The 22,832-nt window shown below is 37.2% G+C and overlaps 1 protein-coding gene across 3 annotated transcripts in view; it reads right to left on the bottom strand.

Moving 5' to 3' along the window:
- CRYBG1 (crystallin beta-gamma domain containing 1) overlaps positions 1-22,832 on the bottom strand; it is a 96,432-nt gene that overhangs the window by 4,991 nt on the left and 68,609 nt on the right. For all 3 annotated transcript variants that reach the window (XM_083830163.1, XM_083830164.1, XM_083830165.1), the window contains 12 exons: positions 20,407-20,533; positions 20,066-20,101; positions 19,522-19,664; positions 18,675-18,801; positions 18,440-18,585; positions 12,170-12,296; positions 11,948-11,980; positions 10,067-10,176; positions 9,671-9,800; positions 6,023-6,162; positions 4,031-4,154; positions 2,574-2,732 (listed from right to left, as the gene is read on the bottom strand). In XM_083830163.1, the coding sequence (XP_083686289.1) occupies positions 2,574-2,732; positions 4,031-4,154; positions 6,023-6,162; positions 9,671-9,800; positions 10,067-10,176; positions 11,948-11,980; positions 12,170-12,296; positions 18,440-18,585; positions 18,675-18,801; positions 19,522-19,664; positions 20,066-20,101; positions 20,407-20,533 (1,402 nt within the window). The remainder of the gene's footprint in view (positions 1-2,573; positions 2,733-4,030; positions 4,155-6,022; positions 6,163-9,670; positions 9,801-10,066; positions 10,177-11,947; positions 11,981-12,169; positions 12,297-18,439; positions 18,586-18,674; positions 18,802-19,521; positions 19,665-20,065; positions 20,102-20,406; positions 20,534-22,832) is intronic.

Raw genomic sequence — 22,832 nt, 5'->3', positions numbered from 1 at the left:
GCACCTGCCTCTAGCAGTGGCCAATAACAGATGCTATGGAAGATTACATTCACTCTGTTCTTGTATGTTATGTATTCCTGCTATACTCTCCCTGTCTGCAGCAATTTCTAGCCCAGAGACTTTTCCGTGCAGAGCCGGTATCTTTAATACCTGGACGTTTTCTGTCCCATGTACGAGTCATTCACTACTCACCGAGATCAATGTAACCCTTTTACACATACGCTCTTCTGTATCATAACTTTTCTGTAGCAAATAGTTCTACATCTTTGCTACTGCTATAAAAAAAAAAATCATTTCTTTGATACACAGCTACGGGCTTTATTTGATGGTCTCCTTGCTGCACCGCCCCTTATTTTAAGGGATGGCTTGTCCACACTCCTTGCAGTCATAGGTACTTAGTCTCTTCCTCGCATGGAGGCAATCCGTCTCCTTTGATCTTTTTGTTGTTGTTGTCGTTTTTCTTTAATCTTTTCTAGTTCTGCAATAACCTTTTGAGGTAGAGAAAGGACAAAACTGGGCACTGTGTAAACTGTCTCAATTTCAGAGAACATCACAGTGGTATTTCATTCTTTGTTCTGTGATTCTTTTCCGAGGCATCTGTGCTACTGGATGTCAGAACTCTGCAGATTTCTTTATTGGCTAAAAAAATACTGGCAAAAATCAAGCTTACTTGACAAGAATGTTAAGGCTGTATTAGTAGTAAATTGTAGTGAATTATTTTATGGGAACTGGGATCTTCAAGGCTTCTTTTAACTTCTGAATTGACTTTAGTGGCAGTTTTAAACATCCAAGTGCCATTGTCAGTATGGCCCTAAATTATTAAATACACAGTTTTGAGAGAGCAGAACTTCCTCCTGTCACAACCTAGAATTGAAATACAGCCATAAAGTAAGTCAATTTAGTTCTCATCTGTATCTAGAAATTTTCTCTACCTGGAGGACTCAAAGCTTGCACCTTACAAAGGTTCGTGAGCTGCCTACTTCATGCATCTCTAAGAAACTCATCATGAGTGAGGAGACCCGAATTCTTCCCCGCTATTCATATCTGATTCTAACAGATGAGATGAATGATTTTGATATCCTGCTTACTTGGTTATCCCACCTACCTAAAAACATCAGGCACACCTCAAGATACAGCGACCCCAAGTCAGTAAGATGATCTAACTTCCAGACACAAAGGCAGAAGTTCTTCCAATGATCTGTCTGCCTGTGTGCATGCACCTACCCTCCCATGAGCTTAATTTTTTCTGAAATGTGGTAAAAACCACCTGTTTGTGCAAAATATGAAGATTTTTCTGCCATTCAACAGAGAGATGGCGCAACTCTGTAAGAGTTCAGTGATTTAAGATCAACGTTGCCATCCTGCACTCCATGCTCAGCTAACAGGACTGCCATACAGCACAAGCCGCGTATTTTCTGTGCACAGCAAAACGACACTATGGACTACATCGACGGCGAAAAGAAACCAAAGAGCATTTACCCACAATCATATCATATCACACTGTTGCGATATGAATATACTATTTCCAACAAAATGTTTGAGAGAGACCATCACGACAGAAGTTTTTTTGTACGTGATATTAAAGCTTTTAGCTTACTGAGCACCATTTCACTGTCTGCATAAATCCCTTTCACCACTGCCTGTGTCCTGTAAACATGTCCAAACAATGCCTTAGCTTATTAACAGCAAGATTCTTCCCTCCAGCATAGATGACGTGGTTATAAACCTCTCCTTTGAAGTTATACAATCCTATAGAAAAAGTTCACATGATTCTTTGCAGTCAAGCTGTTTAACAGTATTAAAGTAACTTAATTTTCTTTGGCCTGCATCCCTACCTAAGACTGTTCACGCTTAAACATTATGAACTGCAAATACCTCTGCTCACCTCAATGACAATTCACACATGATTAGTTTTATGGACTGTGAGAAAAGTAGGACCTCATTTGGAAAGTTGCATGGAGGAATAGAAAAAGGGTATTATTTGGCAAATACGGAATTACGAGCAACGGAGGGGAAAAAGTAGGATTTGATCTTTAAGCTTACTGAATGCAGAAGAGGATATAACCTACAGCAGACTAATCTACCCACCACAAAGTACACCTACAGGTATGTGTAGTTCAAAAGATTATCAGGAAGGTTCTGCATTTTAAAATGTCTCCCTAGCTTTTATAACTTTTATAACTGGTATTTTCACCATGGAGAAAGTAGGAGCTTGTGAAAAGCACAACAATGATCTTCCAGTGTTGACTGTGTTTATAAAGCTACAGTTCTTTTCGGTAAAAGTAAATCAGAACTAAAGTCTCAAAATTTCTATTACATCAAACAAAGGTATCATACAACTAGTTTATGTCACCTGAAAAAGCCAGAGGTCAATGCAAATCAAAACAAAAAAAACATGCCAAACAAGAACAACCAAAAACTCCATTAAAAAAAAAAAAAAGAAAAAGTTCTACAGCTGTAATGGAATAAACCTAGAAAAATTAAGATAATACAATGATACAGTAACAACTGAATTCAATGAGTCCTTTTACTGAAGAGCAAAAGAGATAATTCACATTGAACTTGAACCCTACCCGGCATCTTATGAATCCATCCTGATAAACCCAGATTTGATCTTCTGAGTCTGTATCTTCTGCAACCTGTATTCTGAGAAGATTCAAGTTGTCTAAATTTCCATCCGTTGACACGAATTTCCCTGTTTCCTTGTTACGGAGCCTGAAGTACACACGTTTCTGCAGAGAAAATAAATAAATAAATAAACAAACAAAACCAGAACTCTAACCACAATCTCTTTATTGCAGAACACATCCTGCTCTGGTTAACTTCAGAGCAGTTGCTACTCAGTTCTAAGCCTGGTGATTTTCTTTCACACAGCTTAACTTTTCTGTTTGAAAATTTTATTATTACTTATTTTTTATTTATTTACTTTTATTACTTATTTATTTGAGAATTTTATCTATTATCCTTAACTGTCTAAGACAAGTCAAGCTTTGATAATCTCCCATTCTGCTCAGACACTTAGTTCTAAGCTTGCCTATACACTGGGATCAGCACACAGTGGAAAGCTAAGAAAGTTTTGAATTCAGAACAGCACTGACTTTACTGTGTTAAATTCCTGAGAAAGTCTGAGAGCATCTATCTATACAAAGGGTGCACTTGTGCAGTGCTGCTTATGTCACTGGCAGCAGGTATTACAGTGCACATTCATGCTGCGGCTTGTTTCATATTCACATTTCTGTTTAGACAAGCTCTCAGCCAGGGCAGTCAAAATACATTATTCCTAACTCTGCTTACGGCTATACAAAGACAACTCTGTGACAGTAAGCAAATGCCTTTGTTACCAGTGTAAATAATCTGTGAGTTATAAAAAGTTGTCTCCTCAACAAAATACAGCCCAGCAAGAACTTCAAATATTAAAGCTCAGAGGACTGCCACAGCATTTGGACCAAATCACTTGGTCTCTATTAGAGAGCAACACAAAAATAACAACACAAGAAGTTTTGCATTAGATTTGCAAATTGTTCTGCTACATAGTTAACACAGAAGGACTTTTCATCCCTTAAATCAACATTTTTTTGTCCCCTAAATCACTACTAATTGAAGTAATCCAGTATTATTGACCAATATTCTTGTTGCTCCAAAAATAACGTAGATAGTACAGAGAGTATGCCAGTGACCAGTTTGGGAGTTAATTATAAAACAACTTAAAATAATTTTTATGAAGTAGTTATATCCATTATTTGTTCGTTAGTTCAAATTATTTAGCCAATCCTTACATGCGGTCTTCAATATTTTGGTTTAAAGTATGCTTAATGAACAGTCTAAGCAGTAGAAATGCAAAACCATGTAGCATAATCAAGTAACTTTTACTAAAACAAAACTGTAGAGTGATTTCTTTATACAAGTGCCATTGCTGAAGCTTGTGACATGCATCGAGATTTTAATATTGCTTTCATCTGCATAATATCCCCTCCCCCCCATTACTAAATATAAATCAGTACTTCACAACTTCCCTTCAGAGCCTACTCACCTGCAGTAAAGGTCTCAGAGAACCTATCTGACGACAGCCACTCAGTTTATACCAATCTGGAATTTCATTTGGTGATAAAAACATCTGACGCCCCCTGTAATTACTATGCTCATAAATTATCCATCTATGAAGGGGGAAAAAACAGAAAAAGCAATGCTTTTGCTGCCAAATCCTGCTTTAGAATCAATAAATAGATGTAACAGAAACCTGTCCCAAAAGATAGTAGTTTTTAAGTATTTAAGCCAACGACCCATGGAATATTCCTTTTTAACAGGTCTTCAAAATAATAAAATCGCGTTCTGATTTAGATCAACAGCATTAAGATGGGTACACTGGATTTCACATTTTAAAGTCTTGTTATTTAAAAATTACAAGCTGAATGAAATAAAACATTTTCTTGTCTTAAAGGAAGAACACAGATTTGAAATTTCATCTGCTTTCAGGAACATGCTCACCTTAATTTTGGAGCTTTTTCATGGCCTACTACACATCTATCGCCATATATGAAATTAAGAGAATTACAAATGGATCTCTCTTCACTAAGAAGACCCTCTCAAAATGGGGAGAGACATTGGGAACAAGGGCACTCGAAAGCCAGATAAACTCCAGAGGTCCTTTCCAAACTAAACTAAACTATTCCGTGATTCTAACAGGAACTAGTCCAGCAGCTGACACTACTACAATGAAATCAAAATTTTCATATCATAATCTGTACCTTCACAGTGATCAAACAAAAAAGACTTATGTTGACTGGACAGGAAGCATGCCCAATCCACAACTCCATTACCTGGAACCATGGTAACCATGTTCTTGGCACAGAAACAACCTGATGTTTGACTTCATGTTATTTCCCCTTATGGAAAGTGAGAATCAACTACATTGTGGTTATGGTGAGAGATGCAAAAATCTCAAAAACATAAAATTAAAAAAAATATATAATCAAAAATATCGAGCATGCATCTTCTGCACAGCTTTTCTCAAGACCTTTACGTTTCAAACTTCAGTTCAGTGAGCTAAGGAAACCCTTGACCCATTTATCCAGATGGAGAAAATGGTTTGTGCTAAAGACCTGGTATGAACCACTTGAGGGCAGCATTACGCTATCCAACAGCATCTCTCTTGCACGTGTTTCAGAAATTTACCTCTTCAAAAGAACACATTTAAATGCGAAGCAACATGAACATAACATGAAAAAAAGAAGCATGATTCTTCAAGTTAGAAAAAACTTACAGTAAGTATCCTGGAGGTAAAGGTTTGCATCAGAAAAACACAAGAAAAGAAATTTAACAGACCTGCCGAGGTATTAAAAGAAGCTAGCAGAATAGTTTTCAAAATACTTCCAGACAGTTTTTAAACATCACAGATAGTTTTCTTAACTTGATTTTCTGCAGTAAATTTAGAGAACAAATCTGCTTTAACATTGCTTATGAGTTTAACTGATAAATATATAACCAAAAGTTTGACTCAATTCCATGAACTGAAAGGGATTATTACTAATGCCAAAAAGGGCAAGTCATGATCAGTGTCCATAACATCATAATGTAACATCTGTCAGTATCAGTGTCCATAACATCTAGGAAAAAGAATAAATACAAAGCTTATTAAAACATTTTGAACTTATGATGTAGGATACAGATCATGAACTGCATTATTTGGTGTGATAAAGACCTAAACCAAGAGCACAGAAGTTGTTTTTAAGGTTGCTACCTATACAAACTACCTTTTATAACATAGCAGGAGAGATAGGACCAGTTCCCTTGTGAGCTTTATTCTAATTCATTGCAGCTTCTTAGAAAAGCACAGGGCACTTTCTTGTGAGTACTAACATGTTGTAGAAACAGGAGGAGAGTAAGTTTCTGTAAGTATGATACGCATTAATGCACTGAGCACATTATCTTATTCCAATTTTATTTGTCTTAGTTTCTAACACCTGTTTTTTTCTATGGAGTAAGCACATAATTCTAAAGAATCAAGAAGAGTTTTTGAACTTACATGCCACCAAGGACTTGAACTGAAGCTATTCGAGGATTATATCCCAGGAACTGCAGATTTAAGATTTCTGTACTGAATTCGATTTTCTTTCCCTGGAAATGCACCTTTTCAAAAAGAGCTATGCATGGCTCAGACAGCTCCTGTAAAAAGAAGATGAGCATTTCTATACGATGTTAAAAGTCCAAATGGTGACTGTGAACATCATTTCTCCACGCAACCCTTTTATATTAGAGTTTTCTGCTCGATTGTTTCAGCTCAAAGACCCTAAAAAATACTTTTGCTCTTCAATAGATTACTTAAAGGAAACTAACAAAAATGTCACAAAAAGACCTTAAACAAAACACACAAGGAGTCTTCTTCCATTCAACATAAGACTTCGTTATGACGACACATACAAATGTCTCCATGATCAATTCTTGCATATCTTAATTATATTTTAAAACACATCTGAATTAATGCAGTATCCCTTTCCCACTGCACTAACTTCCATTCACTGTAGGAATTTTCAGCTTCAGCTCTGAAAACACAGTCAACTAATACTGATTTCTACACCTTCAAATGATGACAGCCTTGTCAACACTGCCTATTGCAGCTTTCATTTTTAACTTTTATAGTAGGCTATGCCATACAAATCTCTCGCTAGACAAAAGCTTTAAGATTCATACTTCTGAGGTGAAATTCATGACTCTGGCAAAAACTAACATCTGAATCTTCCCAATGGCTCAGGGGTGATGATTCTTCTCCCTCTCTGTCAACATGCTTCTGGTTTCAGAGGGGTCCTATCCACATGAAACTCCCCGTATCACTGAATGAATCCATTTTAAGTGCCTTCTGGATAACGAACCTGGGATTCTTTTCTGTGTGGCAAGTATCTGTAGTGGATTGGAAACAGACTCTCACAATTAAGGCCCTTACTTTGAAGTTGGGAGGTAAGGGTTTGAAATCCCTCAGGGGATTAATTAATTAATTAAGCTTGAGTGTCCTGGTGTCACAATTTACAGTCATAGATAGGGAGTGGCAGGGTCATTTCTTTCTCACAAGTCTTCCAGTCACAACTGAGTAAATCCAATGGCATAGCCAGAAGAGCTCCAAACTGCTGGCATGTTTTCGGCATGCTTGAAACACATCAACTGGATCAGGAACACCCAATGTGAAGCAAGGTCTCAGACTCACAACTGGCCTCAGGCATGGAAACAGGCCATGCAGAGGCAGGGATGGATCCATATGCACACAGCAGCGGATATGTCTTTACCAGGAAAAATCTCATGTCAACCAATTTCTAGACATTGCTTAAATTCCTCTTTAACCTTCCTTTAGACAGCTAAGGGCTCAGATGATAATGCTACATTAGCATCACCATTATCTCAGCAGCAGCCCAGGTTATCACATAGCAGCTGAGCTATGCTCCTGTTTGCGTGCATGTTATTAGCTTGTGGAAAATGCCAAAGAGGCCTTTTAGCTTACTCCAAAATCAGAGTAGACTAATCCCACCATCAAAGGTTAATGCAAGTTAGACTATTAAGCATCATCATGGGTAAAAAGCCCAACATGAACTATGATTATGTCCCACTGTCTCTGAACCCTCAGCACCTGCCTTCCGTGATAGAAAACTGGTCAGACAGCAACCCTTGAGCCATATTCAATAGTTCAGAAATAACCTACTTAAAAAGAAAGCACAGAGACAGAAAAGGAAATCCTCCAATTTTCAACCACACCTTCCACTCTGGGCATTTTTTAAGATTCAGCAGTAAGACTTATATAAAAGCATTCCCCACAGCAAGAAGTGCAAGGTCAGCTTAGAGTTTTCTAACATGCAGTTCTTCCCATGTTCTGTATTACACAGAGCTGGTTCTCATGTATATCTACATTTAGCTATTTCACAGAGCTGCTCATTAAAAAAGAGTATTTACAGCATGACTCCAAGTATAAGCCACACCCACAGTTGTTTTTGTAATATGTTCAGGGAAAAGAACACATAGCAAGTTCAAGAAGGAAAAACACTCTTCCATCTGCAACACAATTAGCTGGAGCATGCAAAGCAAGCATAATGAAGCAAAGATACTGAGCTTCTGAACAAAAAATGTGCATCTTGTATAGAAATGTCACAGAAAAGTCATGGGAAAAATTGTGGGACCAGCAAATGGTGTGGAGGAATTGAGAATGAGACTGCCAAAAAACAGCCACAAAATAAATATGACAGGTGACACTGGTATCTAGAATAATAAGTTCAAGCTTCTGTTAAATCATGAAAAACGGACAGTATAACATGACCATTTCCATCTAAATTCTTACTCTCTGTATTCTGGTTTGCTACTAAACCACTGAGCAAAGCAACCCATTTTCTTCTCCTCCTCAGGTTAAGAAGCCTCTGAAAAAGAAAGCACCAGCATATGACTTGCAGACAGACATCTCTGCACTACTATTGAAGTGTGATAAATTGTAGGGCTAGAACAAGTTTTAGAAACTTTAAGAACTTCAAGAAGCACAGAACTGACACATTTGGCTGTTTTACCACAACAGTCTCTGTCGCAAATAAATTTTCCTACAGAAAGCTGATCCTTCCAGCATGAAACAAGCATTTGAAACCCAAGAACTCGATAATGATATGTACAGAAGAGTCTGTTTTAATACATGGTGATCACCCACCAAGTTTGGCTAGAACCACTTCTATTATTTTTAATATGATCTGTCTACTGGACAGACAAAGAATTCAGAAGGCAGACATACTTGATGCAAATGTTTGTTTACAGTGTACATCAAAATGCTCCAGAGACTTGAAAGAGGATGACACATTTTAGTTCTCCTTCGTCAATTGCTACATCACTGACAGGTTACCAAAATTACAGTGGAGTGCAATACAGTTGCCAAATTCAAAGGAGAGAGTCAATAATGCAGTCCTCCATTTTTAAAATGAGTACCACCTCTTCACATAGTTGTACTAAGTTCCTGGATTCTTGACTACATTTTGCTAGTAATTACTTGCAGATTCCATAAGCGATCTATCATAATGATTGGTTAAAGGCTTGAACAGACCCGTTTCTGACCACTGACGAGTTACAAAATATGTAAATGTTGCTAGATTTGTATCCACGGCACATAACAACAGTGTGTCTGATTTTGCCAAATGGCATTTGGGCGTTGCTTTGCTTTATCTAGAAGGGTACATTATTTCATGAGGAACACAAATTGCATTTCCCTGATGATAGCAATAGCGTTTTATAATTACCTGCATTTCATGCAAAATTCCTAAGTTGAAGCCTGCTCTTTCTAACATGCACTTAAAAGCATGGACCATAGTATAGATATTACTTCACACTGTCCTACTGATATTTCTCAACCTATTCTAAGTGATCTCTCCTAATGGGAAATAAAACGTCTGACACATCCTTAATTTGTTTTACAGAAGTCCTTTTGTAAGGTGTTGTTAAGAGCAGCAATGGCAGGCAGCTGCTTCTATGAGGTCCTCTCCTTTGCAAAAAACAGTACAGGGGTCCAAAACCTGACTGCAGATAGGACATTTCACTGCTACTGCGTAGGAAAAAAAAAAGTACTGCTCTGTTGTCCACCCGTCCCTATCATTTTTATTGTCACAAAAAAAAAAAATAAAATGGGGAGGTCAGAGACATTGTACTGATCTGATTTACTTACAGTATTTATAATCCGTAAAGATTTTAGAACTGTTTGGGGTGAACAACCCATTGCCATCAGATCAGGATAGATTCCTTCTTCTAACACATACTGGTTACCAGAGAATTCCTCCTGGTCAAACACTATGCAGCTGCAGGAAGGAGAAGAAATTGTCTTTTAAGAAAACTATGCAAGTAAAATGATGTTTATGTTTCCCAGTCTTTGATAACAGATACTGACAGAAACATCATTTACAACGTTCTGTCCTGACAAGCTAAAGGTTGATGTATATACTGCAAAGCATTGTCCTTTGTAATTCCCCATAGATGAAACCATTTCAGATGTTAGAAAGCTGTTTGCTTTTTAAAATCTTTTCCCATTTTAGTGCTTTCACAATATTCATTTGATATAACTTACCTGCCACCTAAAACTTTTGAAGACTTCACTGCAAATGAATCAATACATCTTGTGTTTTTTCCAAATATTTGGCAGTTACCCTTGAATTCAGGCTCTGAAAATAACTGGACCTTTAAACAACCACAAACATTTAAAAACATTTTATTCTTTAACCTTCATTAGCATGTCTCTACCATTACTTCAATGACTAGGTTACAATATACTTAATACCCAGATTCTCTCAGCGACATATATTTTTTGTTACACCTTCAGTGTTGTTACCTTGGTATCTTGAACAAGGTTTGCAATACCAAAAGCTACCTCTGGATATTAAATCGTTTACTAAGATATAAAATAATTCCAAGAACAATAACAAAGGTATCTGCTTTGACTATCTTCTGGAGATTATTTTTAAATCCCCACAGAATGGCCAGAATAGGCACATCATTAGTAAAGGGTGATAAACTGTTCTGTTTTCGTTTCTTAATCCATTTAATCTCCAAAATGCATTCTCTTTTCACTAAATGAAAGATGTCTGTTTCTCAGAACATAAATGGTGCATAATCTTGGCAAAATACTCTGGAGCATGCCAACAGGTGTGGTATATATTCCCAGGACTGATGTGCCTGTTGTAACTACAGTTACAGTCATGTCAGTTCTTTCTTTCTGTATTCTGAGAATGAGAGGGTATGAAAGGATAAGTCACCCGGAGTCTTTTGTCCTTGTTGAAAAGAAGAAAAAAATTCTGAGCAGCAAACCTGCTAATTTGGTTAGAGGATAATTAACCCTGATCACACAGAAGTCATTCACATTATCACATGCCTACCAGCTTTATTCACTCTTAACAGAGATACAAGTGCAGGCATGCACAGCACTTTCCAAAGACGAACATGCTGACGAAGGATACAGTCTGTTGACTACAAGCCATTACTTCTTAGTTTCCTTAGGATAATGTCTTAATAGGAAACATAATATATAGATGTAAATATTTTTTCATGCATACAGCAGAAAATAAGCAGCCTTGAGATTTTTATTCCCCATAGTTTATACATCCCTATAAAGGACATTCCAGTGAGGCATGCTACTAATTAAGAATGCAAATTGAGACAGCCAAGACTTTTCTCCTTGGTTTTTAGTTCCATGACATTTTTCTCAATTTGACTGAAAATAAAAGTAACTTTGTACAGGGAAAAAGACAAAAAGGAAGGGAATTAAGAAAGAATGAAAAAAGCCCCCCATTACTCTCAGTCAAAAAAATGCATTAGTTCTTGCACATAGGAGAAAGTCTAACATAAAGATACATTAACTCACTGAAAAGACAAGTTCTCTGTCACTCCCTACACTTCGTTACGGACAAATACAACATCAACTTTTAAGCACACTCAGAAAGCAGTACTTGTGACTGAATGAGATTCACTTCAAGTATAACCACCACTAGCAGAACTGTTAACCAAAGAACTAGGTTCAAAACAAGTTCTCAGCTGTACCATGTACAACAATGTCCAACTTGCAGAGCCTTCACCTCTGTAACAGACTCCAGGTACCTTCAGCTGGACACTGAAGCGCTGCATAGATGGGTGCAGACTCCAGCTCCTCAGAACAACTGCTGATACCCCCTAACAGCTAACATGCAGACCCAAAACATTTCTTGTGCCCCTAAAAGATACTGGGGACAGCTAGCTATTAAATCCCAGCTTTCTTGGAATGTGCCTTAGTTATGAGGTTCAGAAAAGCAGCTTTCCTTCTTCACTTAGGAGTTCTCACTCTTTGTCTGACTAGTCAATTATCTGTGCAAAAACCTGGGTGATAAAGTATATAAAAAGCCTGGTGCAGTTTATTTATTTATACGTTACACAGTCACTACTACTTAGTACATTTCACGCACTTACAGAAGTATCTTACCTTGACTTTACCCCTTTCACTTCCAACAATATCCTACAAAAGTTTGGAGAACAAAAGAGAAAAAAATAAGAAAAACAATTAAGAAGCACTAAATTAACAAATATACAAAAGCTTGTTATTAATTACTGTTGAAAGAATATACATAAACTGGATTTGATAGAAAAGACTACCTAGAAATACTTCAGAGAAACTTGCAAAACAAGAATAAAATGAACTCCTTACCATAACAATGGGTTGAACTGAAGATATTTTGCAATTCTTCCCCCCCCATGCCTCAATGCTGGGATATAGCCCTTTATCCAGTATGTACTGCTCCCCTGTAAAGTCAGGATTCTCATATGCCACCCACCTAAGAGAAAGAGAAGAGAGCAATGAGTAAAAGTTATACTACTTTTTCCAAAAAAAACAAAGTATATATTCATTATTATCTTAATATAAGAACAAATAAATTTCTCCCCTCAAATGACAAACTGTGATGCTATTAAAACCCTAAATAAACAAACCCACACATCTGATACTCCAAAACTCCTGCAAATTTCACTTCGATTAGCCCCACCATGACAATATGAATCATAGTGAATATGAATCATAAGCTAAAGCAGACCACCAGTGCAATGCATCATCACCTAGATACCTTTAAAGCATACTCCAGGAAGAATATTCTGAGATGTTTCACAGTTCTATTATTTTATCTAGATTAAGTTCTTCTCTAGAAAAGCAGATAGATATCAGAATATAACTGTTTTGGATAAAATTAAATTTTGAAGTCATCTGTACAATAAGGATACGTACAGGCAACAGTAAAAAATGGTATTCCTAAACTTCAGTTGTTTTTAAGCAAATGCACAGAACAGAAAGTTAAGCTGCAGCAAAAGGTATATATGCTCATGAGGGCAGACTGTTCCCTGCTAGGGATCACAGACATCACCTGGAAGAACATCCTTGACAGTTAAACATTAAAGCCATCAAAAATTTAACCAGATTAACGTATATGAATTCAAAGCAATTATTATGACTGCTTAGACCTCATGCCTGACACAGGCCACAAACTCAAGATTTCTGCATCAAACCAATAACTTCCATCTCAGCCAGTATATGCTTTTCTCAAAGATATTCAGCTTTTGAGATAAACACTCTAGCTACTAGAAAATCAACCAAATCACTTAAATAAGTCTCTCCAACATTCAGTTGCCCCTGCAATGTTTTATTACTACTCTGAAGGACCCACTATCAGCTAGCCTTGCTACACATAGTCTGCTACATTTAAGAAACCTTCTCTTACAGCATGCTTCTAACCCAGGGTCCATACTATAAGTCCAGATAAAGTATTCCTGCATCAGTACTACCTTTGCTTTTGCCATAACCTACAGAAATTCTGTTGCCTTCCACTTCTAGACTTCCCAAATGTTCCAATAATTACGTTCTGTCTCTTTTGGAAACTTTTTTTTTTTTTTTTGAGGAGTGTACAGACATCAGAACTGGCCACAGTAACAGCTGAGCTTCATTCATTATATTTATGCAGGGATCAGGACATCTTCCTGGTTCTATGAGAACAGCTGGTTGACGACAAATAGAGTAATTTAGCTAATGCGTTACATAAGGAGTTATCCTAAGTTATGCCAAAACTCACTTTCAGCGGGATCTTTATACAGGATGTCAGAACTAACAAAAAAATTGACATCGTAAAGCAGTTGAACGATACTGAATTTAGAACGTGCAGTGTAGGCTACCTCTCACCATCTAAATTCACCACAAAAAGAATTACATGTGCTGAGCAACGAGATTCTATTAAGCTGCAGTTTTAGTCCAAGAACAAACGCTGGAGTCTCTGCAGATACAAAAAAATGGGATAACTTCAAACTGAAATAAAGCTGCATCACATGTACATACTGCAAGGATCAACTTCATATTTGTCCATGGCAAGCACTCATATAGTGATTCACATTTATCACTATCCACATCTCTTGGTTTGCCTCAGATATAATCAATTATTCCAAATTGTTATGCACTAATTACTTAAGGCATATTTCAAGGCACATTTCAAAATCTCCTCACAGTAATTCATTAAAGAGACACTGGTATGTACAATAAATTAAGCAGAAAGTTCAAATGTCTCAGGTGTGTTTAGACCTGTATGCCACACATACCAAAAACTGTGAGGTTTCCTTAATCAATTTCTTGAGCAGATGCTTATTAGATTTTTCAGTGCACAGACACCAAGGTATAACTACAAGGCATGGCAGTTTAACTTGATTAACGTCTATGAAAATAAGTGTTCCTGATTTTAAGCGAACGATAAAACATGCCAGATCCCTCCCCTAAGACTCTCTCAAAAGCAGGAATTTATTTTCCTCCTACCTAAAAAGAACCCTGAATACAGAAGTAATGAACGTATTTCACTTTAAGCACGTTTCTGCTGAAAACAATGGGATTTAAATTAATAAGCACTGCTCTCCCATGCAAGTCAGCCCATGTTGGAGGATTGCTAGAGCCATGGCTTACTGGTGAAATACTTGTGCTTCTCCACTTTGTTCAGAAGCCCATGCAAGCTGCCAAGAGTACTGGTAATGACGCCAGGGACAGGAAGCCGAATTCAGCAGCAGCTGAACCTGTCAGACCTCAAGACTATCCCCAGGATGAAGCGTTGCTTTAATCCAGCTTCTGGCTAACCGGGAGGCCTGGAGAGCAAGAGGCAGCCTCCGTATCTGAGAGAAAGAGTCGCACCCCAGCTGCCAAGTACCACAAGAGCTCAAGTTTTACGCTGCAGTGTGGCGGCAACCTCCCTACCCCACAGGGAGCGACTTCTCCCAACACAGTAATTTTGTAACCCCCAGCCCAACAAATTGCCATAGTCAGGCTTAGCAACAGCCTCAGCCCAAGTCAATGCCGGAACTGTGCGAAAGGCTTCACGCCTCTGCACCTCCCATGCCACTGGAACTTGAGATGTAGAGAAAACTGTCGGTTATATACTGTAAGTGACAGTACACAGAGTATCTTTACCCAAAGCCTCTGTACGTGATGTCTCCTAAGAGCGACTCCAAACAGTGCCTGAAAGAACAGCCAAGAAGAAAACCCTGAGACAGATACCTTGCTAAAAGACAGCTTTTCCCATGGTCAGCTCAGGATTTGTCTTACCTAACTCTGTCTTTTAAAACATTGGCTGTTTCTTAGCACATATGCTCTTCCTAACAGCTGAGAGGACTAATCCCACTTTTTCTGTTGCTCAGACTCGTCTTACAATAGGACAGACTACCTGCTGGAAGGACCTATCTCTCCCCCCCCGCTACAGAAGAAATGGCAACACCTTCATTAAACCAAATGGCATAGCTGTAAAAAGTTAAGCTTTCAAGCACAGAAGCACTCCTTTAGGTCAGAAATAGAATCCATAATATTTAAACCTTAAATACAACATGGAGACAACAGATTTAAATCAGCCTACGGTAATCATAGATCATGTGGGGCCAGGGAGAAAACTGGCACTTGCAGATTTTTAGCATGACTAACAGGGAGGAAGAGGTAATAAAATTCCGTTCGTAGGAAAGAAACAGGTTATTTACCGTACCCCTTTTTGCTTGTGATTTCTAGTACCCACGGACCTGTGAACTTCAATTTTGTGACTCCTTGAAAGGTTCTCTTCAGTGTTAGCTCAGCTCAGTTCAGATGTGGAGGGAAGAGGAAGCTTTGTTTGAGGTGTTCTCCTGCAGGGTACCTAAGGGCTCTCAACCTTTTCAAGCTTCTCAGTGGAGATTTGTTCTTGTACATAGCGTCTCTTTAGCTTCCCTCACATTACCCCCCCGTGTGTATCTAGATTCAATACATTACATTCTGGCTCCTGAATAAGAACTAACTCATCACCTAATGATTTCCTCAATATCACTACACATATATGCACTAGAAGCAGACAAATCTGCACTATGGACTAATTACTTGAAAATTGGAAGGAAACCAGTAAGAATTACAGGACCACAGCAAAACAAACACATATCTGAAAAGTTCTTCCACTAAGTTAAAAAAAACATTAAAAGACAGGGGCTTTTTCAGTATTTTTGGCAAAAGCTTTCTGTGTTTACAGATAAAGAAAAGGCACATTTCAAAGCACGCAATTCCTGTGATTTTGATCACTATTAAATATAAGCTATAAGCTTGAAGAATTATTAAGCAAAGAGAAAAGTCAAAATTGTACAACACAGTTGCTTTTTGTACTTGCTTAAACTTGTAAAGGGTGTTACCTGTTGCTACTAAATACTTTCATTTTCCACCAACAGTTTGCCAACCTTGGAGTAAAGATCAAATCCTACTTAAGAAAGGCCTCTCCTATTTTCAAGCAGTCTGAATTCCATTCTCCCGCCCCAAATGGTAGAAGAATAAAATACCCTGGGTTTTGTGCTCGTCCAGTTTCTGAAGAATGCTCAAGAGCAAATCATTTATCGATTTAAAAGGAGTCACTCACCATCTCTGGATACATTTTTCAATGTGTCTTCACAATAGATTAAGCAAAGGCATTAAAATATTGCTTGGAAACATTCCTCATAAACTATAGCTGAAAATTGTAACGCAGCTAGGTTTCCATTACCCCAAAATGGAATATTCATTCCCCAAATGCAGAGCTAGGCTGTCTTCAGCATACAGTTTAGAGATGCAGTTTACCTCAGAACTTGTTCAGTAATATCTGTGTTCTGCACTGTAAGCTTTTCTTTTCTTTGATATACCCTTTAAAATACAGAGCAATCAAATTAATTATGTGGGAAATACAGATCATGGGTTATCTGTTACTGCTGTAACTGCTTACTACAGATACCTGTAGTTAAAAAAAGTGTTATGGAAGGTTCAGTGCTTCTTGCAGTTTAACTTTTTTTTTTTTTATGAAGTATTTTCAATATGATACCAGGAAGGCTGCTTAGGACAACCTTTTATTGAACCTGTAACAGTTCGCTATGACATCATATATGTTCTAGTCTAAATAGCTCTGGGAATTGCTCAATGGATTATTCATCACTGTATGACTGATAGGAAGGGAAGATATAAAATTCTTCTACCTGAACAGTTACTTATCACTTAAAATAAAATATTTTATTACCAAGCATGACTTAACATGATTCACTTAACTACCTGACACACTAGCATTTACTAAGACCACCACCACAAAACTCTAAAACGCTCACAACCTCTTTGGAAACAAAAGGGTCGCACAAGACTGTAAAAGCTGAGTGGCGGTCACCGGTTATGAACAATACACCTAAATAAAAAATATGTTTAATGCTACAAATTATACCTTTAAGAGACTAGAAGGTGAGATTACGGGAGCAATTGCAGAGTCTGTGGGACAAAGATTTTGTTTGTAATAACTTCTAGCCACTTTTACCATCAAAGTATGGGAGTCACACTTAATTACTAGAATACTCATACTAAAGTACGATTCCTATCTCAGCTGCAACAGTCACATTTACTAGAACAACTACACTAAGGGTGTGATAGGTGACCCACAATTTGTTTCCCAACCTTCGGAGGTGACTCTTTCCCATGAATCTCCCTTGCATATTACAGAAGACAAAAGGGCACAGTGGCTTCAAAGGTCACCGTGCAGAAAAAACTGCTGTCACACCATATTGTACACAAATCAAATGCATTCCTTTGGAATGCACCGAGCTTGATTCTGCAGTCTCTACCCAGGCAAAATTTGCAGAGATATCACACAGATAACACATGGAAAGATTTAGGGTGTGGCTGGGTAAGGCAGATCTTTCAGCAAGTCACCTGCAGTCCAGACAAGGAAAGAGACTGTATATCGCATACTCTTTAAGAGTTTGTGTATTGGGAGACTTGATTGCTAATATTTGTTTATATTTCCAAAATACTTTGATGCAGTCTATAAGGCTGTGGAACTTAACCTGCAATTGATGTGCCCAACAAATCAAACATTAAGATTTACCAACTTATCAATTGCATGTGACAACGCAAGAGGCACCAGGAATAGGAGTAGTCTTAATAAAAAGATTTAGGAACCTCAATGTAAAAAAATATATGTGTGTGTATATATATATATATATATATATAAAAATAAAAGGTTGTAGTAAAAAACTATTAACCTATGGGATTCACTGCAAAAGCAATGTTACTTTTCAGAAGAACTCCATTTTACAAACAACTCTGAGAAAAAGCAAGGAATTTGCCTCAGGTCAAACACGCCAAGCCTAGAATTAGTTCCATAACAATTTTGCTGTTATGGAAATGCTTTTAGAAACACAGCCACAAGAACAAACTATTTTTACCTCTCTGATGAGATCTTATCTCATATACTATCTATACTTTGCAAGTCAGCAAGCCAACATTTCCATGTTGTAGCCAACATGCTGCAGTCAAGGGCAGAAAATTTAATCTAAAGTTTCCAGAGACATTAGATGTCTGAGTACAGAAAAACATCTTCAAACACAGAAATTCTAAAAAGTATACAAGAATATTTAAAATTAAACAACAGTTAAAAATATCACTTACACGCCACTTAGCACATTTATAGATTGCGTTCTCAGCCCATATCCAGTGTCTTTCAAATTGGAAATAATTCCTAACACATTAATATTGGAACCCTTTGATCCAAAGTCTTTTTCACTGTACATTATCATATGGGAGCTTGTGAAGTCCTGTTAAAAAAAAAAAGAGAGAAGCACCATAAGGAAAATGCAGTTTCAATGCACTCAGGAGATCTCTACTACATGTTCTTGGAACTTACGCCAACAACGGGTCGCAGTGACTGCAACTCTTCATCGTAGCCACCCCAGTCCGTCCAATCCCGATACGCTCCTTCTTCCAGCAAATACTGATGGCCTTCAAACCCAGGCTTCTCATAAGCAACCCAGCTAAACAACAACAACAACAGAGTCTGTGTGTGAAAATGGACAATTGCCACTATGTCTTTTCAGGGAACAGAAAGATCTGTGAAATTTGTTCTTTTCTTTTCCTCTCTTCCTTTACATATATAGGAGTCTCCTAAATACTTTTTCCATTGACATTAATATAATTACATAATCCTTTCAAACAGGAAAAAAAGTCCAATAAAAACACTTGCTAGACTTCCCAGAGGTAAAACAAAAAAGTGAAGAGTGACATTATGTTGACCACTCTGGTAGAGAGACAAAGCACAAAAAAAAAAAACCACACCACACCTTTCCTGGCTTGTTATGATAAAGAACTTCAAGTTAATTTGAGAAACCTTATATCCTTTGCCAACCAAAGCCAAATGAAATTCTGTAACTAATCCACACCTGAGGTTTAAAACAGTTAATCATGGAAACGGCACTACAACAGGAGTGAGGGAAGTTAGCTGACTTAGGCTGCTCTGTCAGCTTGGCAGCCTTTCTACCCCTTCTCTCACAACCGTGAAATCAGGGTGACAAAGTATAGTCCAGTATGCAGCCACTGTTGTGAATATTTGCAAATTTAACCCAGACCCCTCCCTAAAAAAATAATAGGAAGACAAAAAAGTAAACAGGTACTGAATTTATCCACTGCAAAATCCAATCTACGGAGTTACCACTTCAGCTGAAGGAGAAATATTGCTGGTGGTTTCCCACACTTACATTCCTCCCAGTACTTTCATGGATCCCACTGATGTAAGCGGAAGACTTGTCTTTTCTTCTGATTCCTTGTCATTGAGCATAAAGATCTCTGATTCTACTTCCACATGTCTTCCTTCAAAGAAAGGCTTCTCATAAATGACTACCTGTCACAGAAAGGAAGTAAAAGAAAAGCTGCAGAGCATGATAAATTCTGACAACAGTCAGTTTCTTTTAGTATGGGTGCCTAGAGGAAGAAGGCAAGATGATGAAACTAAGTAATGGGGTCTCTTTTTAAGACATCTTCCCTTAGACACGCAACATCGGGGATTAAATGTTCACTACTTGTCAGCATTATCCAGACAGCTGTTAATACTGTCATGTACATGTGATAGATGCAAAAATTTGACAGAAATTACAGTTTCATGGTGTGGTCACATGCAGCATGACCAGCCGCTAAGACCTCAGTAGTCAGTACACAATCAAGACAGATTTATCCACCCACATGTAGTTCATGTGTATGTGGATAATATACCTTTTCAACAATCAAATGAATACTGATTTTTACCTTTGGCTCTCCAGCACTTTCAACTTTGCGACCACCCTGTTGGCAAGGGAAGAAAAAAAGAGAGAAAAATAAGTAGTCACCTATACCAAGTTGTCATCAACTCTTCACAAGAAGCTGGAATTAGGATGAAATCTTTTTTGTAGGCCACAAATGGAGAACAAGAAGATTAAAAGCAGAAATAGATGCAATCAGATGTTAAAAGTTCAAGAATTTTAATAGGCTGAAGTGTTTGTTTTTTAAAGACTTACATTTCTGTGAGTCTTGAGAAATTTAGTCATCTTAACACAATATTTCTAACACACAAAAGGTGATGTAGCTTGCAAGTAATAACAACATTTTACCATTTTCAAGGGCCTCATGGACCTAATATAGGCTTCTTTCTTCTCCCAGAAAGCCAAATTAGCATATTCACCAGGCTCCAGCATTAAAGGGACTCCCTGGAAACCAGGTTCTTCATAAATTAGCCATCTAAAGTAGGGGAGGAGTGGAAAGGAAAAATTAAAATAAAATAAAAACATTTCTGAACAGTAAAGAACAAGATGAACTGTTTACTTCAGAAAAAATATCATTGTACCCCTAAAAAAAACTTTGTTTCTTAGTCTTTACCACCAAAATTCCCAACTACAAGCTGATCTACTGGCAAACTTCTGTTTGTGTCTGTGCAGGAACCACTGACAATGCATGTTTCGTTTGAACAGGCTAAAAAAAAAAAAATACAATGAACAGGCAGTTAAGAATTTGACTCTGTCTTATCTAGGAGCAACATCAGTTTTAGACTGAAGTTTCAAAATTTAAAAGTTACTGTGTATTATTTTTACAATAGCTTTAAAATACTCGGAATAAATTTTCTAGAAGTTGAAAGATCTCTGCTACCCTAGACTTGGATTTATTGCAAAATCTGCTCGATACATAACTCTAAACTTTTGTTACTAATTAATATGTAAAAAAAAAAAACACAAAACAAAACACCGACTTCTTAGAAATCTGCTTCCTTATGGTTTGTACCCACTTTTAAGTCTGCTTTGAAAGAAATTTCCAAATTACTGAATGGGACAGCAACAGAAGTTTTTCACAGGTTTTTTAACCAGTAATCACTTAAGGCATGTTCTAAGCTGATGTTAACTGGCATCAGTTAGCATAGTTTCATTGCAGACATATGGTTCCAAGCAACAAAGAACTTTAATTTTATTTGTATCTATAGCCAAATACTAGATGCATTATGTGCTTCACAGTTGCCCCCTGCTCAGTAAGCCCTCAGCTTCACTGCAAGAATTTAAACACATGGGAGACCAAGGAGAGAGTACAATCAGAAGATAATGGCACATTGCCTCATTTTTGTTGGCAGCTTTTAATAAACAATAATTAAGCACGCACACTGGGAAACCTTAAGATACAACCACACCCACATGGCAAAATGACTCAGAATCAAAGCCTGCCTCAACTGCCAGTGCAGTGAACTATGTCATGCTTGTAAAGTAAAGGAAAGAAAGCTTGCTGCTGCTTTTCTGTGTTTTGCAATTTACTGAATTTCTCATGCAAGCAATTGGCAGAAATGACATTTTGCTACACTGGACTAATGGGCTAGTACCTGAGAGATCATTTTCCAACTATTTCGTTTCCTGATTGAAATACTAGTCTTCTTTCCCTCAAGACAGCCAAATGCAACAGAGAGAAATTAAGACTTTAAGAGTTTACACAGATTCAGTGCAAAAAATACTCTCACACTGATATAAAAATCAGAAATAAACTTGAGAGATAGATGAAAGGCTGAGAGGTAGATGAAATCAGTTGATAACCAACCTCCAAATAACATATATGCCAAGAGCAATAAAATCAGATCGTAATTTGCTTGCAGTTCAACACAAACTTCTGCCAGAGAACCAATTATATGATCATCTTAAAGTTTCCCTACATACCTGAGTGCTTCTTTTTTTTCTCTTAAATCAAGATGTAAAAAATTAATTAGATAAATATATTTTATCTGATAACTAAAATGCCTCATCCATCATGGTGCGTATTTAAATACATCTCTGCAGCAATTTGTAATATTTGTCTTTAGTTAGACAATTTTCAATAGTTAAATAAAACATCTGCAGAAAGGCAAATGCTACCAGAGCCCAAACATGACACAGCCGACAAGTAGCAACCAATGTTTACACCTAGTAAATTACATTATAAATGCATTATGTATATATATATATTATTTATATATATATATATACACACACATACAAAATATATAAATTACATTATAAATTATAAATTACATTACATTACCAACGTAACACAACTAGTAAAATGCTCTGCAGGACCTAAGATTACTGAAAGTGGCTCCACTCTCTCACTTTTTCTGAAAGAAATCTACCTTTCCTGCATAGGTTTGCCCATGCCACTTTGATGGATATTTTCAGTACTGATTTACAGGTTTACTTACTAAGTTATCAAAATTGCCATTTCTGCTGTAGCTGGATTGTTTTTAGAGGTCTCTTTTTAACATAAAAGCTTGCTTAGTTCATGGTACACATTACACTCCTGATTTACATGGCTAGATGTTTTCAGGTGATATAACATGCATTCTTAATCATCACTATAAAAACACTAATTAAAATGCACCGTGAAATAAAAGGATGCTTTCTTGAGTCCACACTTGACACTATACCTTATAACATAACAGCTTAAATTCTTTTAGTACGAGTTCAAGTTTAGAGATGGAAGCAAGTAGAAAAGATGATTTTATCATTTCATTTCATCTCCCTCCTCTCATTTC

This window comes from Anser anser (assembly GCF_964211835.1).
Source record: "Anser anser genome assembly, chromosome: 3".
NCBI classification, from domain to species: domain Eukaryota; kingdom Metazoa; phylum Chordata; class Aves; order Anseriformes; family Anatidae; genus Anser; species Anser anser.
Note: the sequence above shows the minus strand (reverse complement) of the source record. Positions and strands in the feature narration are given on the sequence as shown.